The sequence below is a fragment of the Manis javanica genome, chromosome 12, assembly GCF_040802235.1.
Source record: "Manis javanica isolate MJ-LG chromosome 12, MJ_LKY, whole genome shotgun sequence".
Lineage (NCBI taxonomy): Eukaryota > Metazoa > Chordata > Mammalia > Pholidota > Manidae > Manis > Manis javanica.
In genome coordinates, this window is record NC_133167.1 from 91,700,454 (window position 1) to 91,715,834 (window position 15,381).

Sequence of the window (15,381 nt, forward strand, 5' to 3'; positions counted from 1 at the left end):
GCATCCCACAAAAGTTGGGGCTTAGTGTTGTTGTTGTCATTTGTTTCTATATATTCCTTGATCTCTATTTTGATTTGTTCATTGATCCATTGATTATTTAGTAGCATGTTGTTAAGCCTCCATGAGCCTTTTTGTTTTCTTTGTAAACTAACTCCACCCATATATATGTACAGGGCCTACTGGTAACTTCTTATTCCTGTTTTCATGGTAAGTGGAAGCAGTAATATTGTGTCACACCCTCTTCACTAAGAAGTGAATGCTGTGTGTCCACATGTAACAAGTATTACAGACATACTATAAAACTTTCAAAAGTGTAGGAAAAAATCGTGCAAGCTTTGTATTTTAGTTTCTAGAGATAACTGCTGTGAACATGAACCGGTTTAAATTTAAACTCTACAATTCTTAAACTCTGCAAGCCCAGAGTTGCCAAGGCTGTGATAGACCCAGTCTTGGATTTCTGGTGGGAATCTAATTTGATGATGGCCTCTTCTGTGTGATTCTGACGGTCCACGTTTCCCCACCCATGATATTGGACACTGCAGTTACTAACTTAAAAGGACAGAATTTTGCCTGGACTTGCTAAAGTGAAAGAAAACAGTATGAACTTAAAATGAGTGTTAAAAATTAAGGTGGTTTCTAAATGTTAAAAAGGGGTATATTCTTTAACATAACAATGGGCAATTTTAATTTAGAAAGACAGTATCTGTTTTGGTGGTAAATCTAGTTTTTAAAGTGGTTACAATTAGTAGACCTCTATTTATTGCATACGTTCGAGTTAAATTACGTATTTCTCCTTCTCCCACATCTTATCTTCATTGGGCCCATTGATCATTCCTATCACAGTAGTTTTAAGGAGCAAGACAGCTGATACACACACACACCATTGGTGACAGGTTGTTTATAAAATGTTGTTATGAGAAGATTTTATACACCTCAGAACTCAAGTGGGCCAAAAAAGAAATAAATATAAAGTGTTTGAACAATAGAACAAGCTTCTTAACAGATAGACAGTATATAGCCTCTGGCATATTGGTTCCCAACAAACAGAAACCAAATAAGCTTTCCACCTTTCCTGCCTGCCTGCCTGCCTTTCTTTCTTACCTTCTTCCTTTCCGTCTATCCATTTGCCCATCTGTTCATATATCATGTAAGTGATAGTGTCCAATTCTAAGTAGTAGGACAAAACTCAGACTAAAAGTTAAACAGAAAAGGATAAAAGAAAATCTTCCTTGGGATCTTTTACAATCATTTACTAACCCTCAGAGAATGAAAGAAAAGGTAAGAATCCAAATCATTTCTATGTAACAGTGAAGGTATGGTGTAGACCAAAACTTTGGATGTGAATTAAGAGCATAGTCTTACATTCATTTTGTAGAAAAATAGAAGTGAAATATGTGAAATAAACATTTAATTCAAAGACCAGAACAGTAAAATAAACATAAAGGATTAAAGATAAAAGCAGAAATGGGATACCAAGAAATATAGAGTTGATCAATATGGCCAAAAGCAGTTTTTGAAAAATCTTCTAAAAGATGTCATAGAAATATGACAGTTAAAATTGATCTAAGAAAAAATGGAGGTCACAATCTTAAAACAGTAGGCATGAGAAATAAGGCATTACTATAAATAGGGAGGCACTTACTTATCACAGTAACAGGTACAACTTTATTACAATGAACTTGAGAGATGAAATTTATTATGGCAAAATTATTCATTACTGTTTTAAAGAAATTGTACCAATATAGTCTATCAAACTTAGGAGAAATTGGAAGAGTTAACTGAGTCTAGATAATTTTATAGGCAAATTCTACCACACCTTTAAGGATCATATTATTTGTGTGGTTCCAGAGCTTAGGAAAAGATGAAGAGCTTCAAAACTCACTTCTGTACAGCTAGTATATCCCCAGTACCACACCAGACATGGCAGGCACCAAGAAATAAAATCAGACCAAACCATTTGAAAAAAGTCATGTATTTCATTACATAAAACTCAGTAATTAAGGAATAAAATAACCTTAGTTGACCTTTGAACAATGTCAGCTTGAACTCTGTGAGTCCTCTTACACTTGGATTGTTTTTCAATAAATGTATTGGAAACTTTTTTGAGACTTGTAACAAACACTTTGGAACAACTTTCCTCTAGCTTATTTTATTGTAAGATATAGTATATAATACATATACAAAATATATGTTAATCAGCTATTCTTGTTATCAGTAAAGCTTCCAGTCAATAGGCTATTAGTAAGTTAAGTTTTGGGAAGTCAAAAGTTAAAGTATGGATTTTCAACTACACGTGGGGGGTTGACACCCCAACTCCCATGTTGTTCGAGGGTCAGCTATGATTGTATAAAGAAATTAACACTGATTATATACTTATCAGCAAAGCAACAGAAAGATTCTCATCACAATCAGGAGGAAGATACCCCCTAAAACTTAGATTATTCTGATTCAGAATCCCTAGATTCAAAATCCCTGCAAATAGATCTCTTACCAAAAAGATTTCAATTCAGTTTTGTTTAGGAAGTTCTAACTGGTACACTGAACAATAAAAAGAATTAAAAAGTATAAATATTGAGAAGAAAATTAAAATATTTTTGTAAACAGAATTGTGTACTCAGAAAACTCTTAAACTGAAAAACTATTGGAACCAATACCAGGAATCTGTAGGGTCTTTGCTGTAAGAGGAACAAAATGTTTTTATGTCTATAGGAACCAGAAAATGTAATGGTGGGCTACTGGGATGGAGATCCTATTTACCAGAAGCGTAGAACACACTATAGAAAATACTTAGGATTTTAAGGGAAAAAAACATTTAATGGTAATAGCTTTCTCTGATGATGTGAGTTTTGTTTTCCACTGTTACCTTACAAATTTTCAATAGCAAATATTATTAAACTTTATTTTGAAAAGAGAGCTCTTAAATTGGCTTTATAACCATTATTTTCTGTCTATTAACTTTAAATATTTAATAAAACACATTTGTTTTATTCATGAACAGATATTTTGCCTCCACGGTGGTCTCTCTCCATCCATAGATACACTGGATCATATAAGAGCCCTGGACCGTTTACAAGAAGTTCCACATGAGGTAAAAAAAGAAAGAAATATAACCACATTGTGTAAAGCTAAATTGGTTAAATATAACTGCCAATAATTTATAACACATGCTTAATCTTCTTGGCCAGGGTCCAATGTGTGATCTGTTATGGTCAGATCCAGATGATCGTGGTGGGTGGGGCATCTCACCACGTGGTGCTGGCTACACATTTGGACAAGACATTTCTGAAACATTTAACCATGCCAATGGTCTCACGCTGGTTTCTCGCGCCCACCAGCTTGTAATGGAGGTATGTCCTTTTCCTACAGGATGATGGTCTTTATTTCAAATAAATACATATCTCTGTAAAAATGCTTCAAAACTTAAGATGCCAGAAAATCCTCCCCAAGACCTAAATGAATGGAGAAAAACCTGGCTGGCTTTAGCAAGCAGGGAGAGTATTAGTAAGCCAGAGAAAAATTATTACTTGCTTTTGAAATAAATGTACACTTGGAGAAAAGTTGCCAAAATAGTACCAAAAAATTCATTCATGTCCTACACTTGGATTTCTCAGATATAAATATTTTAATACTTGGTGTTATCATTTTGTCTCTCCCTTCCTGTTCCTCTTCCCCCTCACTTTACTTTGTTTTAAACTGAATGTCAGGTGTAGACATTAATCTCTACATTCCCATGGGTATTTGGTAAAAACAAGGACTTTTCTCTTACGTAACCAAGATATAGTTATCACAGTCAAGAAATTTGCATTGATAAGAGTACTATTATCTAATCTGAACACTTTAGTCAAATTTTTATTACCTCACTAATGTCCTTTATAGCAAAATTTAATTGTATTTATGCATGTATGATCTAATCCAGGGTCATGCTCTGTTGAGTCTCTTGATGTGGAAATAATTCCTCAGATTTTCTTTGTTTTGCATAATCTTGACATTTTTGAAGACTATAAGCAGTGTTACTCTGTGGGACTATACTTCATCTGTGGTCTGATTGCTGTTCTTTTACAATTCAGGGTGTGCTCTTGACATGTGAACTATGGTACATATGCCATATGTGTCCCCAGCATGTCATACCAGGGGTCACGAAGTCTTACTTATCCCTCTGGTAGTGGTGTTAAAACTAACTTGGATCGCTTAGTTAAGGTGGTACCTGCCAGATATCTCTACCATGATGTTCCTATTTTATAATACTAAAGGAATATAAATAGAATATCATCCTTCCAAATAATAGGGAGTAGCATCAAGATGTTAAGAAAACTTCACCAATGCAGCAGAGGCAGGAGTGGGTTAGGGCATGGTAAATAACATGCTAAAGATAAATTTGATTATATCAGTTACCATTCATGTGAATGGATAGAAATTTTTTCTTCCCTAAAATACTGAGACTCTCAAATTGGATAAATACAAATTCAGCCATTATTTGGGATGTATCTAAAACATGATGAATGACACCACAGCCTAGAAATACAGGGACAGAAAATGGCATACTGGTATAGCAATTAAATAAATATCCAAAGTACAGCTCATATTATGAATCAGAATAGGCTCCAAGACAATAAGTTTACTTAGAAATAAAGAGGTCATTACTGATGAAAACTGGCCCATTTCTCTAGGAAGAAATAATTCCAAATTTGTACTTGCCCAGGAATAGATAAAGAATATATAAAGGAAAAATTGACATAATATGAGAAAAAAATTGAGAAATACTCTGTCACTGGGAACAATTTGAAGCACATTCTAGCTGAGATTGTGAGCCTAGGTTAAGCAGAACAGCACTGATACTGAGCTCTGTGGAAGGAGCCCTGTGCCCAGAGGTTGAGTGGTCAGTAAAGGGGCACAGTGCGGGAGAGGGGTGCTGCAGTGTGCCGTGTCTAAGTGCATTGCGCTGTACACTAAAGTCTGCTCATTGCATTGTATGTACCTCAATATGAAACACTTTTATTTTAAAAATTAGAAAAAAGGGATGCCACATGGGTAACATAGAAGACTACATTTCTGCAGAGAGTATTTGTAATTTTTTATTCTAATTTTCTGAACTTAACCTATGTCAAGATTATAATTTTATAGTGAAATACAGATTTTTTTGTTTTTTTGATGGTGCAGGGATACAATTGGTGCCATGACCGGAATGTGGTCACCATTTTCAGTGCGCCCAATTACTGTTACCGCTGTGGGAACCAGGCTGCCATCATGGAATTAGATGACACTTTAAAATATTCCTTGTGAGTAACTTTAAATTGTAATTGTATGTACATCACTTTTAGAAGGAAAATTTTAGATGTAGATTATTAAAAGTAGAGGTAGAGAATGTCTGCTTCTGGAATAGTGTTGTGAGGAATGTGGTGACCCCCCTCCCCAACCCCTTCTCCATTTAACTGGAGAAAGTTATTTTAAGCAGTTATTTCAAGTTTTTGGAAATTGTTTTAAATGCAAACAGCAAATAGAGAAGCAGTTATTCATTCTAGAATATGTACTAAATGTTATTAATAACAGCCAGAGTTTGGAATTTGAGCTTTAATGTGCTCTCTGCACATTCCCAGATCCCTTGCGCAGAAACTACTCCACAGTCCTACTCTACTCTGGGTATGTGTGGTCAAGAAGATGAGGGCTTCTTCCTTTCCACAGCTCCCAGTCTAGCCATGGTTTCACCCCCAGGGGTGCTGGTGCCAGCATATCTCACCAGCCCCCATCCTGGATTACAGACTCTATTCCTGGTGCAGTCAGGCTGAGTCTCCCTCCCCCCAGCCAGCTCCTAGAGTGGAAGCGCTACTCCAGCCTTGCATGGCACATAGAGAACATGGGGCCGTGGTTCTTGTCCCAGCACCTGCTCATAGAACAGGAGGTGTCACTGAGAAGCAGGCCACCATACCTGCCTGCACCTGCCAGGCAGTGCTAGGAGTTCTGGTCAGGGGGGAAGGCAGAATAAAAGTTCCTCCACTTTGCCTAAGAGACTAACCTCACCTAGAGCAAAGGGTCTAGAATTCCAAGCTGAAGTTACAAGGGAATGCAGTGAGTAGCTGGTAACGAATCAGGTGACTTGGATGAAATGGACAAATTTCTAAAAAGACAAAAACTACCAAAACTGCCTCAATTAGAAGTAGAAAATCTGCATAGACCTGTAGCAAGTAAAGAAAGTGAATTAATAATTTTTAAATATCTTACAAAGGAAACCCCATGCCCAGTTGGCTTCCGTGGTGAATTGACCAGATGTTTAAAAAGGGATTAATAACAGTCCTTTACAGACACCTACAAAAACAGAAGAGGGAGGGATCACTTCCCAACTCATTCTTTGAGGCCTGACACCAAAATCAAAGACATTTTAAGAAAACTAAAGACCAATACTCTGTGCATATAGATGCAAAAATCTGCAACAAAATATTAGCAAGCCAAATCCAGCAGTGTATAAAAAGGATTATATACCATAACCAAGTGGGATTTATCCCAAGAATGCAAAGCTGGTTCAGAATACAGAAATCAATCAATGTACTAAACTATGTTAATCGAATAAAGGCCAAAACCACATGATCATCTCAGTAAAGCTAGAAAAAGCATTTGTCAAAACCCACCTCCCTTTCATAGTAAAAATGGTCAGCAAACCAGACAAACAAGAGAACTTCCTCATCCCGATTAAGGTCATTAACAAAACAAAACAAAACCCCACAGCTTGCATCATTGTTAATAGTGAAAGACTGAGTGCTTTCCCCCTAAGCTCTGGAACAAGCATACCCAATCTCAGCACTTGCTTTCACTGTTACTGATTCTGCACATGTTTTATGCCAAGCACCCGACCAGACACTTAGTCTGCTTAAATTGACACCACAGCTCTGTGAGATAGTTTTGTGAAAGAAAACACCTGCAGTGACTTGCCCAGGGTCATTCCAGTCATAAGCAACACCCTGAAGGTGGGAAACCCATCCTGTATTTTCTACTACAGGGTCTCATTTTCTTGTCTTACTGATTTATTTACATATGAATTCAAATCCTTGCACTACTATGCTTTCTTTTTTGCCATTTATAGCCTTCAGTTTGACCCAGCACCTCGTCGCGGAGAGCCTCATGTTACCCGGCGCACCCCAGACTACTTCCTGTAAATTCATCCTGAGAAGACCTGCCTTTGTATGTGGAAGTATACCTGGCTTTTTAAGATAATATGTATTTAAGAACAAACAAGCAACAGTAATCTATCTGTTTCTGTAACAAATTGACATCTGTCTTGGCATTAAACCATATCATGGACCAAAATGTGCCATACTAATAATGATGAGCATTTAGCACAATTTGAGACTGAAATTAAGTACAACACTATATTCTAGGTGGTTTGGTCAGTCTTAACAGTTTGCCTGCTGTACTTGTAGTAACCATTTTCCTTTGGACTGGTTCAAGCGATCAAGGTAACTAACTCCTTCATCTCCTTTTGCCCTCATTTGGGAATTTTAGTTTTAGTGTTTAAACGGCATGGATTAATACAGTTGGGGTTTTATTTTTAAGAAAAAAATCACAAGCTAACTTCCACTTAATCCATTACTCTATTTTATTGAAACATACAATTAACTGAAGAAAAGATTCTTCTTGGGAGTATGTTGTCATAACACTTAAAGAGACTTCCTGTCACTTAAACAAAATTAATGTTTTATGTTGACCTGCATATTTCTGTATATTTGTCATGATAGTGCTTGCATCCTATTTGGTGTACTGAGCAAATAAACTTTCCATTTTAAACAAAAAATATACTGATTTACTGTGGTACACTTTAAATGAAAGTTTTACTATTTTGACATGCTATAAAATCTCTTAACCTGCGATAAACAGTTGTATTGCGGTAATTTAAATGTAACGTTCTTTGCTTAAGGCTCATTTTCAGAAGAAATTCAAATAGTAAGAAAACTTTTAGACCATAAAAAAGCCATTTTTATCTCTAAACATAATTTCATTAGGTAATTTTTATTAATGTATTATATTTTTATGAATTGTATGCTAAAACTAGACTATTATATAGTTGGGAAGTCTTTTAAAAACCAAAATATGTTACTTTATCTTTGATATAGAAATAAGAATAAATTCATCTCCAAAAGACAATTTAGTAGAAATAGTAGTAATTGTACCATTATTAATGTATAATATAAATTCCAAATAGGAGAGGGGAAAATGCAGAGTCAATGTTGGCAGTGAGAGTGTGGCTGGAAGACACAAGAGAGAAAACTAAGTTTAAGTCTTTATAGAAGAAAATGAGATAGTAGTAGTAGTATAGGTATCTCAATGTAAATGGACTGAATTCTCTAGTTAAAGGACTAAGGCTCAAATTTAATTTCCCTTTTTAATATAACATATTAATGCTGTTGTAGAAAACAAAACTCTATATGAACACTGACTCAATCAGGTCTCTCTCTCTCTCTCACTTTTGTAGCCAGAACCTCTGCTTTTTTGTTTTTTGAAGTACATACAATAAAATGCACAGATCTTAGTGTACAGCTTGATGAATTTTGACGTGTGTATGCACTTGTGTAAACATTGACCAGATCAAGATATCAAACGTTCTCACTAATTTTTTTCCCTTCTCTTGTTTCACCCATTCCTCCGCCCTGCCTCCCCTATGGTAACCACCAGTCTGTTCTCTGTTTATGAGTCTATTTCAGTTTTGTTTTGTTCTTTAGATTCTACATATAAGTGAAATTAAATGGTGTTTTTTTTTTCTCTGTCTGACTTACTTCACTTAGTATAACACCCTCTAGGTCCATCCATGTTTTTGCAAATGGGCAAGATCTCATTCTTTTTTTTATGGCTAAGCAATATTGCATTGTATACATGTGCCAACTTGTAAGTACCAATTGTATGTACTAGTATGTATCAAATTTGATTTTTAAAAACATCCAGCTATATCCTGATTATGTAGCACACACCAAAAGCAAAGTGACTTGGATAGTTTGAAAATTAAAAGATGGAATAGACCAAGAAGAAACCAAACAAAGGAAATCTGGACTAGCTGTATTAATATTAAAGTAGACTTTGAGACAAAATTTTAAGAACAGAGAATCAGTAACAACAATGTGAGTTAATTACATAGCAAAATAGCCTCAATATGTTAAAAATCCTTAGAAATGCAGAGACAGATGGACAAGTTTTCATTACAGTGACATACTTGAACCACTCTATTATGTCAAAACAAAATGGAGAAGCTTTAAATAACAGTATTTTAATGAGACTGATAAAATATACATATATAGATCTTTGCATCCTAACAAAATACACATTCTTGTCAAGTTTACGTGTAACATTTATAAAAATTGGCAATTAGGCCATAAGGCAAGTCTAAAAAAATTTTCTTTAATTTATACAGAACACCAAATTGTCTAAGTACAGTACAATTGATTTAGAGGTCAATAGCAAAAATAGGATTTTTATAAATACTCATTTTGAAATTTAAAAAGTAACTTGTGTCATAGATGAAATAAAGGATGTTTTAAGTTCTATAAAAAGAATTTAGAAAAACTGAATAGTTACTTAAATTCATATAAAAACATGTGAACATGGGAAAGGCAGTATATACAGAAAAGACAAGTAATGATTCTATAGCATCTTACTATGCTGATGGACAGTGACTGTAATGGGGTATGTGATGGGGACTTAATAGGGGGAGTCTAGTAACCATAATGTTCAAGTAATTGTACATTAACGATATTAAAAAAAAATGTGTGAACAAAGCATCAAGAATAGCCAAAACAATTTGGAGAAACTAGAATGAAGTTAGAGTACATTGACTTCCCTATGTCAGAACTTACTGTAAAAGTACAGTTTTCAAGACACTACAGTATAGACAGATGCATATAGGTCAGTGAACAGAACTGAGAGTCTAGAACATTTCTTTAGAGTCAATGGTCTTTCAAAAAAAGTGGCAAGGTAGTTCATTGAGAGAATATCTGCCTGTTCAGCAGATGGTGGGTGTTAGGACAGTTGTGTATCCACGTGTTAATACTTACCTCACACTGTACACAGTCACTAAAATGGATCACAGACCTAACCATGAGCGGTGAAACAAACTTTACACACAGTACCCCTTTGAGATATTGGGTTTGGCAAAGATCTCATGCAATACCAAAAGACTGGTCCGTAAAAATTACACATTGATTAAGTTGGACCTCCTAAAAATTCAAAACTTTTGTACTTCCAAGGACAGAATTAAATGAAAAGACAGCACTGCAAGAAAATACTTGCAAATACCTGATAAAGGACTTATATTCAGATTTTCAAAGAATCCTTACCACTCAGTAATAAGACAACCTAATCAGACCATGAGTAGAAGATGAGCATAGACATTTCACTAAAGAAGATACAAAAACAGCTAATAAGTACAAGAAAAACAGTCATTAGGGAATATAAACTAAAAGCACAATTGAGGTACCCATCAGAAAGACTATAATAAATAAGCCCAAGACTCTTAATAAATAATGAATATTGGTGAATGTGGAGAAATTGGAGCTCTCCTACATTACTCTCAAAAAATGCAAAATGGTGCAGCCACTTGGGGGAACTGTTGGCAGCTTTTTTTTAATTGATTTTTTAAATTTTGGTATCATTAATATACAATTACAAGAGCAACATTGTGGTTACTTGTTGGCAGCTTTTTTACCTTCTGATCCAGCAGTTTCACTCCTACATATCTGCCTAAGAGCATACACAAAATATGTTCACAGAAACACACATGCACATGTTCACAGCAACATTCATTATAATACCCAGAAGCTGGAAGCAAATGTCCATCAACTGTCTATATCCATTGATAGATAAAAATGTTACATTCATACAGTGTTCAAGTACCATTAATAAAAAGGACTGAACTGAAACATCATAAAACAAATGGATTTCAAAACATGCTAGTAAAAGAAGCCAGACACCAGAAACTCCTTGATTCCATTTATATGAAATGTCTGGAAAAGGCAAATGTATAGGGACAGAAGTAGATTAGTGGTTGTGTGGAGCTGGCTAGTTGGGAATGAGAATTAACATGAATTTACAAGACAAGACACAAGTGATTAAAAAGCTGAGAGTACTATGAATAATATTTGCCAGTAAATTTGAAAACAAGAAATGAGCAAATTACTAGAGTATCTTGGCTTATTAAACTGACTCAGGAATAAATGGAGTTTTAAGTTTTTTTTTTATATTAAGGTATCATTGATACACAATCTTACGAAGGTTTCACATGAGCAGCATCGTGGTTACTGCAAGTATTTCTTTTACTATTAAAGAAATTGAATCACTCCTTTAGGTCTTACAAAGAATACATAAGGTACCAGTGTTCATAGCAGCAGCATAAACAATGGCAAAAGGTAGAAACAACCCAAATGTCCACCAGGGAAAATGTGTTATATGCATACAGTGAAATACTCAGCCAGAAAAAGGAAATTCTGATACACACTACAACATGCACTTGAACTAAGTGCAACAAGCCAAGCACAAAAAGACAAATAGTAATTCCACTTAGATGAAGTACCTAAAATAGGCAAATTCAGCAACAGGAAGTGGAAGAGAGATTACTGGACCAGGGGAAGGAGGGGTCGGAGGGAACGGGTACAGAGATTGGGATAATAAAAAAGTTCTGGAAATAGTGGCGATGGCTGCACAACATTGTGAATGTACTTAATGCTATTGACACTTGATAATGGTTAAAATGGTAAATTTTGCTATATGTTTTTTACCACAATTTTTAAAAAATTAGAATTAGGTGGTTATATTCACACTCACAGGGCAAAAACTGCTGGAATTTTGACCAAGATTGGATTGAGTATCACTTTGGGGAGCATAGGCGCTTTTCGCATGCTTCCTTTGAGTCTTCCTAATTTTGCTCAGTAATGTATTACAATATTTGATATAGAAGTCTTGCCTTCTAATCATACTTAATTTTAAACTGTTGTTGCACATGATAACCTTTCCTTCAATTTTGTTGTTTATTGCTGATAAATGGAAATATGTTTTTTAAATTGTGCTTCTGTATACTGAAGACACCTAATTCTTTTATCAGAAATGACTATGAATTTTAATTACAAAATCATGTTTGTGAATACAAAGCTTTTTTTCTTCCTTACTAATCTTCATGAATTTTCTTACCTGTTTCATATTGCATTAACTAAGATAACCTGTCTTTCATGTTAGGTCTAAATTTTTTGGAGGTATTTATCCTTTACTACTATTTCAGGTAGCATGTAGCTGGGCATACAGCTGGTCTTTAACTGGGGGGTTTAGACCATTTACATTTAAAGTGATTGTTGGTGTTGTTACATTTAAATCTATGATCTTGCTATTTTTCTGTTCCATTTTTTAAATCTCTTTTCTTAATTATTTTGAATTAATTGAGTATTTTTTATTCCATTTCCCTCCTTAGTGGCTTATTAGCTATATATAGCTCATTACAACAGTGGATGCTTTAGGATTTGTGGTATACATCCTTACCTCACAGCAGTATTACACCATTTCGTGTGTAGTGTATGAACTTTATAATGTATACTTCACACATGTCTCAAACTTTGTGCTATATATGTCATGCATTTTGCTTTTGCATGTATTAAAAATCCCATATAACAATACTTTTCTTGAAACAGTAGTTTATCTTCAAAGGGATTTAAACACTAAGGAAAAAACTTTAATGTATTTACTCATGTAAATGTATCCTATTTCCAGTGCCCTTCATTCCTGTGTGTAGGCTCATATTTCTGTCTAATTTGCATGTCTTTAAAAGTACTTATTTCATGTTCATTTTTGAAAGATTTTGCACTAGGTTACAGCATTCTATCATTACTCACAGTTTCAGCGCATAGGCCTCAAATCCCACTGATGGTGGGGGGCTGCTGTTTGCCTTGTGCTTGGATAGGGCTGAGAGTGCTAGGTTCCTGTGTTCCTGCTCCACTTCTCAGCCTTCCACTGTCCCTTGCGTGCCTGTATCAGAGCAGGTCTTTCTCCAGGTTCTCACCCCCTCTCCAGTTGCAGCTTGCATGTGACTCGGCGCTGAGCTCATGGTAGCGGCAGGTAAGGTGCCCTGCTGCCCCAACCAGTCCAGCCTCAGTGTCAAGCAGGCCCTTTGTGCTTTGGCTTCCAAGGTGAGGTATTCCTAGCAGTCCTGCCCCACCCGTCCTGTTGCAGCCAAGCCCCCTCTGTGTGGCTGGTTCTAGCATGGTGGTTTCTGCGCCTCCGTGGCAATAGCAAACATGGTACCTGTAGCAGCTGCCTCTCCCCCAAGAGCAGAGAATTTTTGCTTCTACTTCTCCCGCAGCAGTAAGTCTTCTGGGAGTGCATTGGTTTTGCTTCTGCTTCTCTAGAAAGAGCAAGTCTTTGTCAGTGTCCTGTGGCCATAGTACTCGGTGGGCTGCCGCCAGTGCTTTAAGACTTGGGCTTTGTAGGGGAGAAGGATCCTGGAAGCTAGTGGAGCACTGCTCTTGTTCCTCCACAGCCACCAGTCACCTCCTGCTGGCACCGAGGTCGGCTTTCTCTGGCTTCCGCGCTGCCCTCACGCCCCAAGAACACCCGGTGGAGGCTGATGGCAAGGAGCTTTCCGGTGAGTGGGAACTCTGTCTGAGGTCCCCAGCCGAGACTGGCTTCAAGGCATTGACCTGTGCAGTCACACAGCCCCACACTAAAAAGGTCCGTGTGTTCGGTTTAACATTCTGCTATCCCTGTCTTGAATTTCTCATTTTTTTGAGCAAGGATTCCCACTTTGCTGTTTTGCACTAAGATCAACAAATTAGCCAGTCTTTTTCCTAAGCAGTGCTTGGCCTTTAAACATGTTAAAATCTTAGCTGCTCATACAGCAGCCACCTTTTCTCCTGTGCTCTGCCAAAGGGAAGACCATGTGTGTTCCCGTCTCCTCAGTGGATTTTCCTCTTTGCAGTTCAGTTTCCATGATTGCTTTGCAGCCTCAGCAATCGGAGGGCTCCAAAATGTTGTGATTTTCTATATAATCCAGCTGTTTCTTGTCGTTAGGGTGGGGGAAACATGTTTAGCAGCTTTCTGCATCCTAAACGAAGTCCCAAACTGCTGTCGGTTTAGAACTCACTTGGAGGTTCTCACATTCAGCCAGCAGAACGATGAACTGATTGAAGCTAGTCCCCCCACCCCAGCCCTTTATGGGGATGGCGCGTTTCTTCTAAAGTTCCCTTCAGAAAAAGGTGGCTTTATGGTTTTTATTTTATTCCCACCACAGAACACCCCTTAATGTCACTGTCATAATAGAACTAAAGTGACACGTTTGGTAATGGGTGGCTATTAATAAACTTGAATGAGTAGCTCTTGCCCATCAGTGAGGGAGAGTTTACAAAGTGAAACAACAGAGATGAAGAGTAAGGAAATGAGGGGAAATTCTCTAAATAAGGATATGTGGCTTGTGTGCTAGTGACATCTAGGATGCTGCACTCCTTAGCATTTGGGCTGCATTACTATTTTTAAGTACAATATTCTCTTTTTTTTGTATCATTAATGTACAATTACATGAGCAACATTATGATTACTAGACTCCCCCATTGTCAAGTCCCCACCACATACCCCATTACAGTCACTGTCCATCAGCATAGTAAGATGCTATAGAATCTCAGAATATTATTTAGTCTATTTAAAACAGGTCTTACATTTTTCAATTTCACTCCTTCACTGAAGCATATTATTAAAAACAATAATAAACAGGCTGAGTTGTAATAGGATTCAAGTTAGTTTTCCCTGGGGCTAATTTTTTTAACTTAAAGCCATTTTAAGTCACAGCTTTCTCATATCACCTGACAAATAGTCTGTCCCTTTTTATCTTAACCTGTTGATATCTTTAAACATTTCATCATGAACATTATACAAAAGTAGAAGAGTATAAGGTACCCCAATGTACCTTTTACTTAGCTTTAATATTTACTCATTTGTATTCCATACTGTCCCCCGAACCTGATTATTTTGAAGCAGATTTTGACCGTAATTCCTATCATATTGTAGTATGGGTCTTTTAAGATACAGATTCTCATTCTGGCTCACTAACTACAGTCCCATGGTCACACCTAGAAAAAAATAATTCCTTACATATTTCTTATTTTTCCAACTCATTGCAAGAAGACTATAGTATAAAAGAACAGTATTATTAACCAAGAATCTAAAGATTTAAGACATCTGTAGTTCCTTTCCCTAAATTCAGAGGAAGAATTAGCTTAGTAACCAACTAAACAATTAACCATCTGTTCTTAGCCTGTTAGTTGTACATGCAATTGACAGTGTTTTTCCTTTGTGTTAAAGAAAAATGTTACTGCCACACAAAGAAATGGCCCTGATGATTTTTGTGTTACAAAATTGGAGGTGAGTGGAAAGAGC

The 15,381-nt window shown here is 36.3% G+C and overlaps 1 protein-coding gene across 1 annotated transcript in view; it reads left to right on the forward strand.

Moving 5' to 3' along the window:
* PPP2CB (protein phosphatase 2 catalytic subunit beta) overlaps window positions 1-7,780 on the forward strand; it is a 33,146-nt gene extending 25,366 nt beyond the window's left edge. Inside the window, exons 4-7 of the mRNA XM_036997726.2 lie at window positions 2,999-3,088; window positions 3,186-3,347; window positions 5,158-5,276; window positions 7,073-7,780. Of these exons, the coding sequence (XP_036853621.1) occupies window positions 2,999-3,088; window positions 3,186-3,347; window positions 5,158-5,276; window positions 7,073-7,145 (444 nt within the window). The 3' untranslated portion in view covers window positions 7,146-7,780. The remainder of the gene's footprint in view (window positions 1-2,998; window positions 3,089-3,185; window positions 3,348-5,157; window positions 5,277-7,072) is intronic.
* The last annotated feature ends 7,601 nt before the right edge of the window (window positions 7,781-15,381 follow it).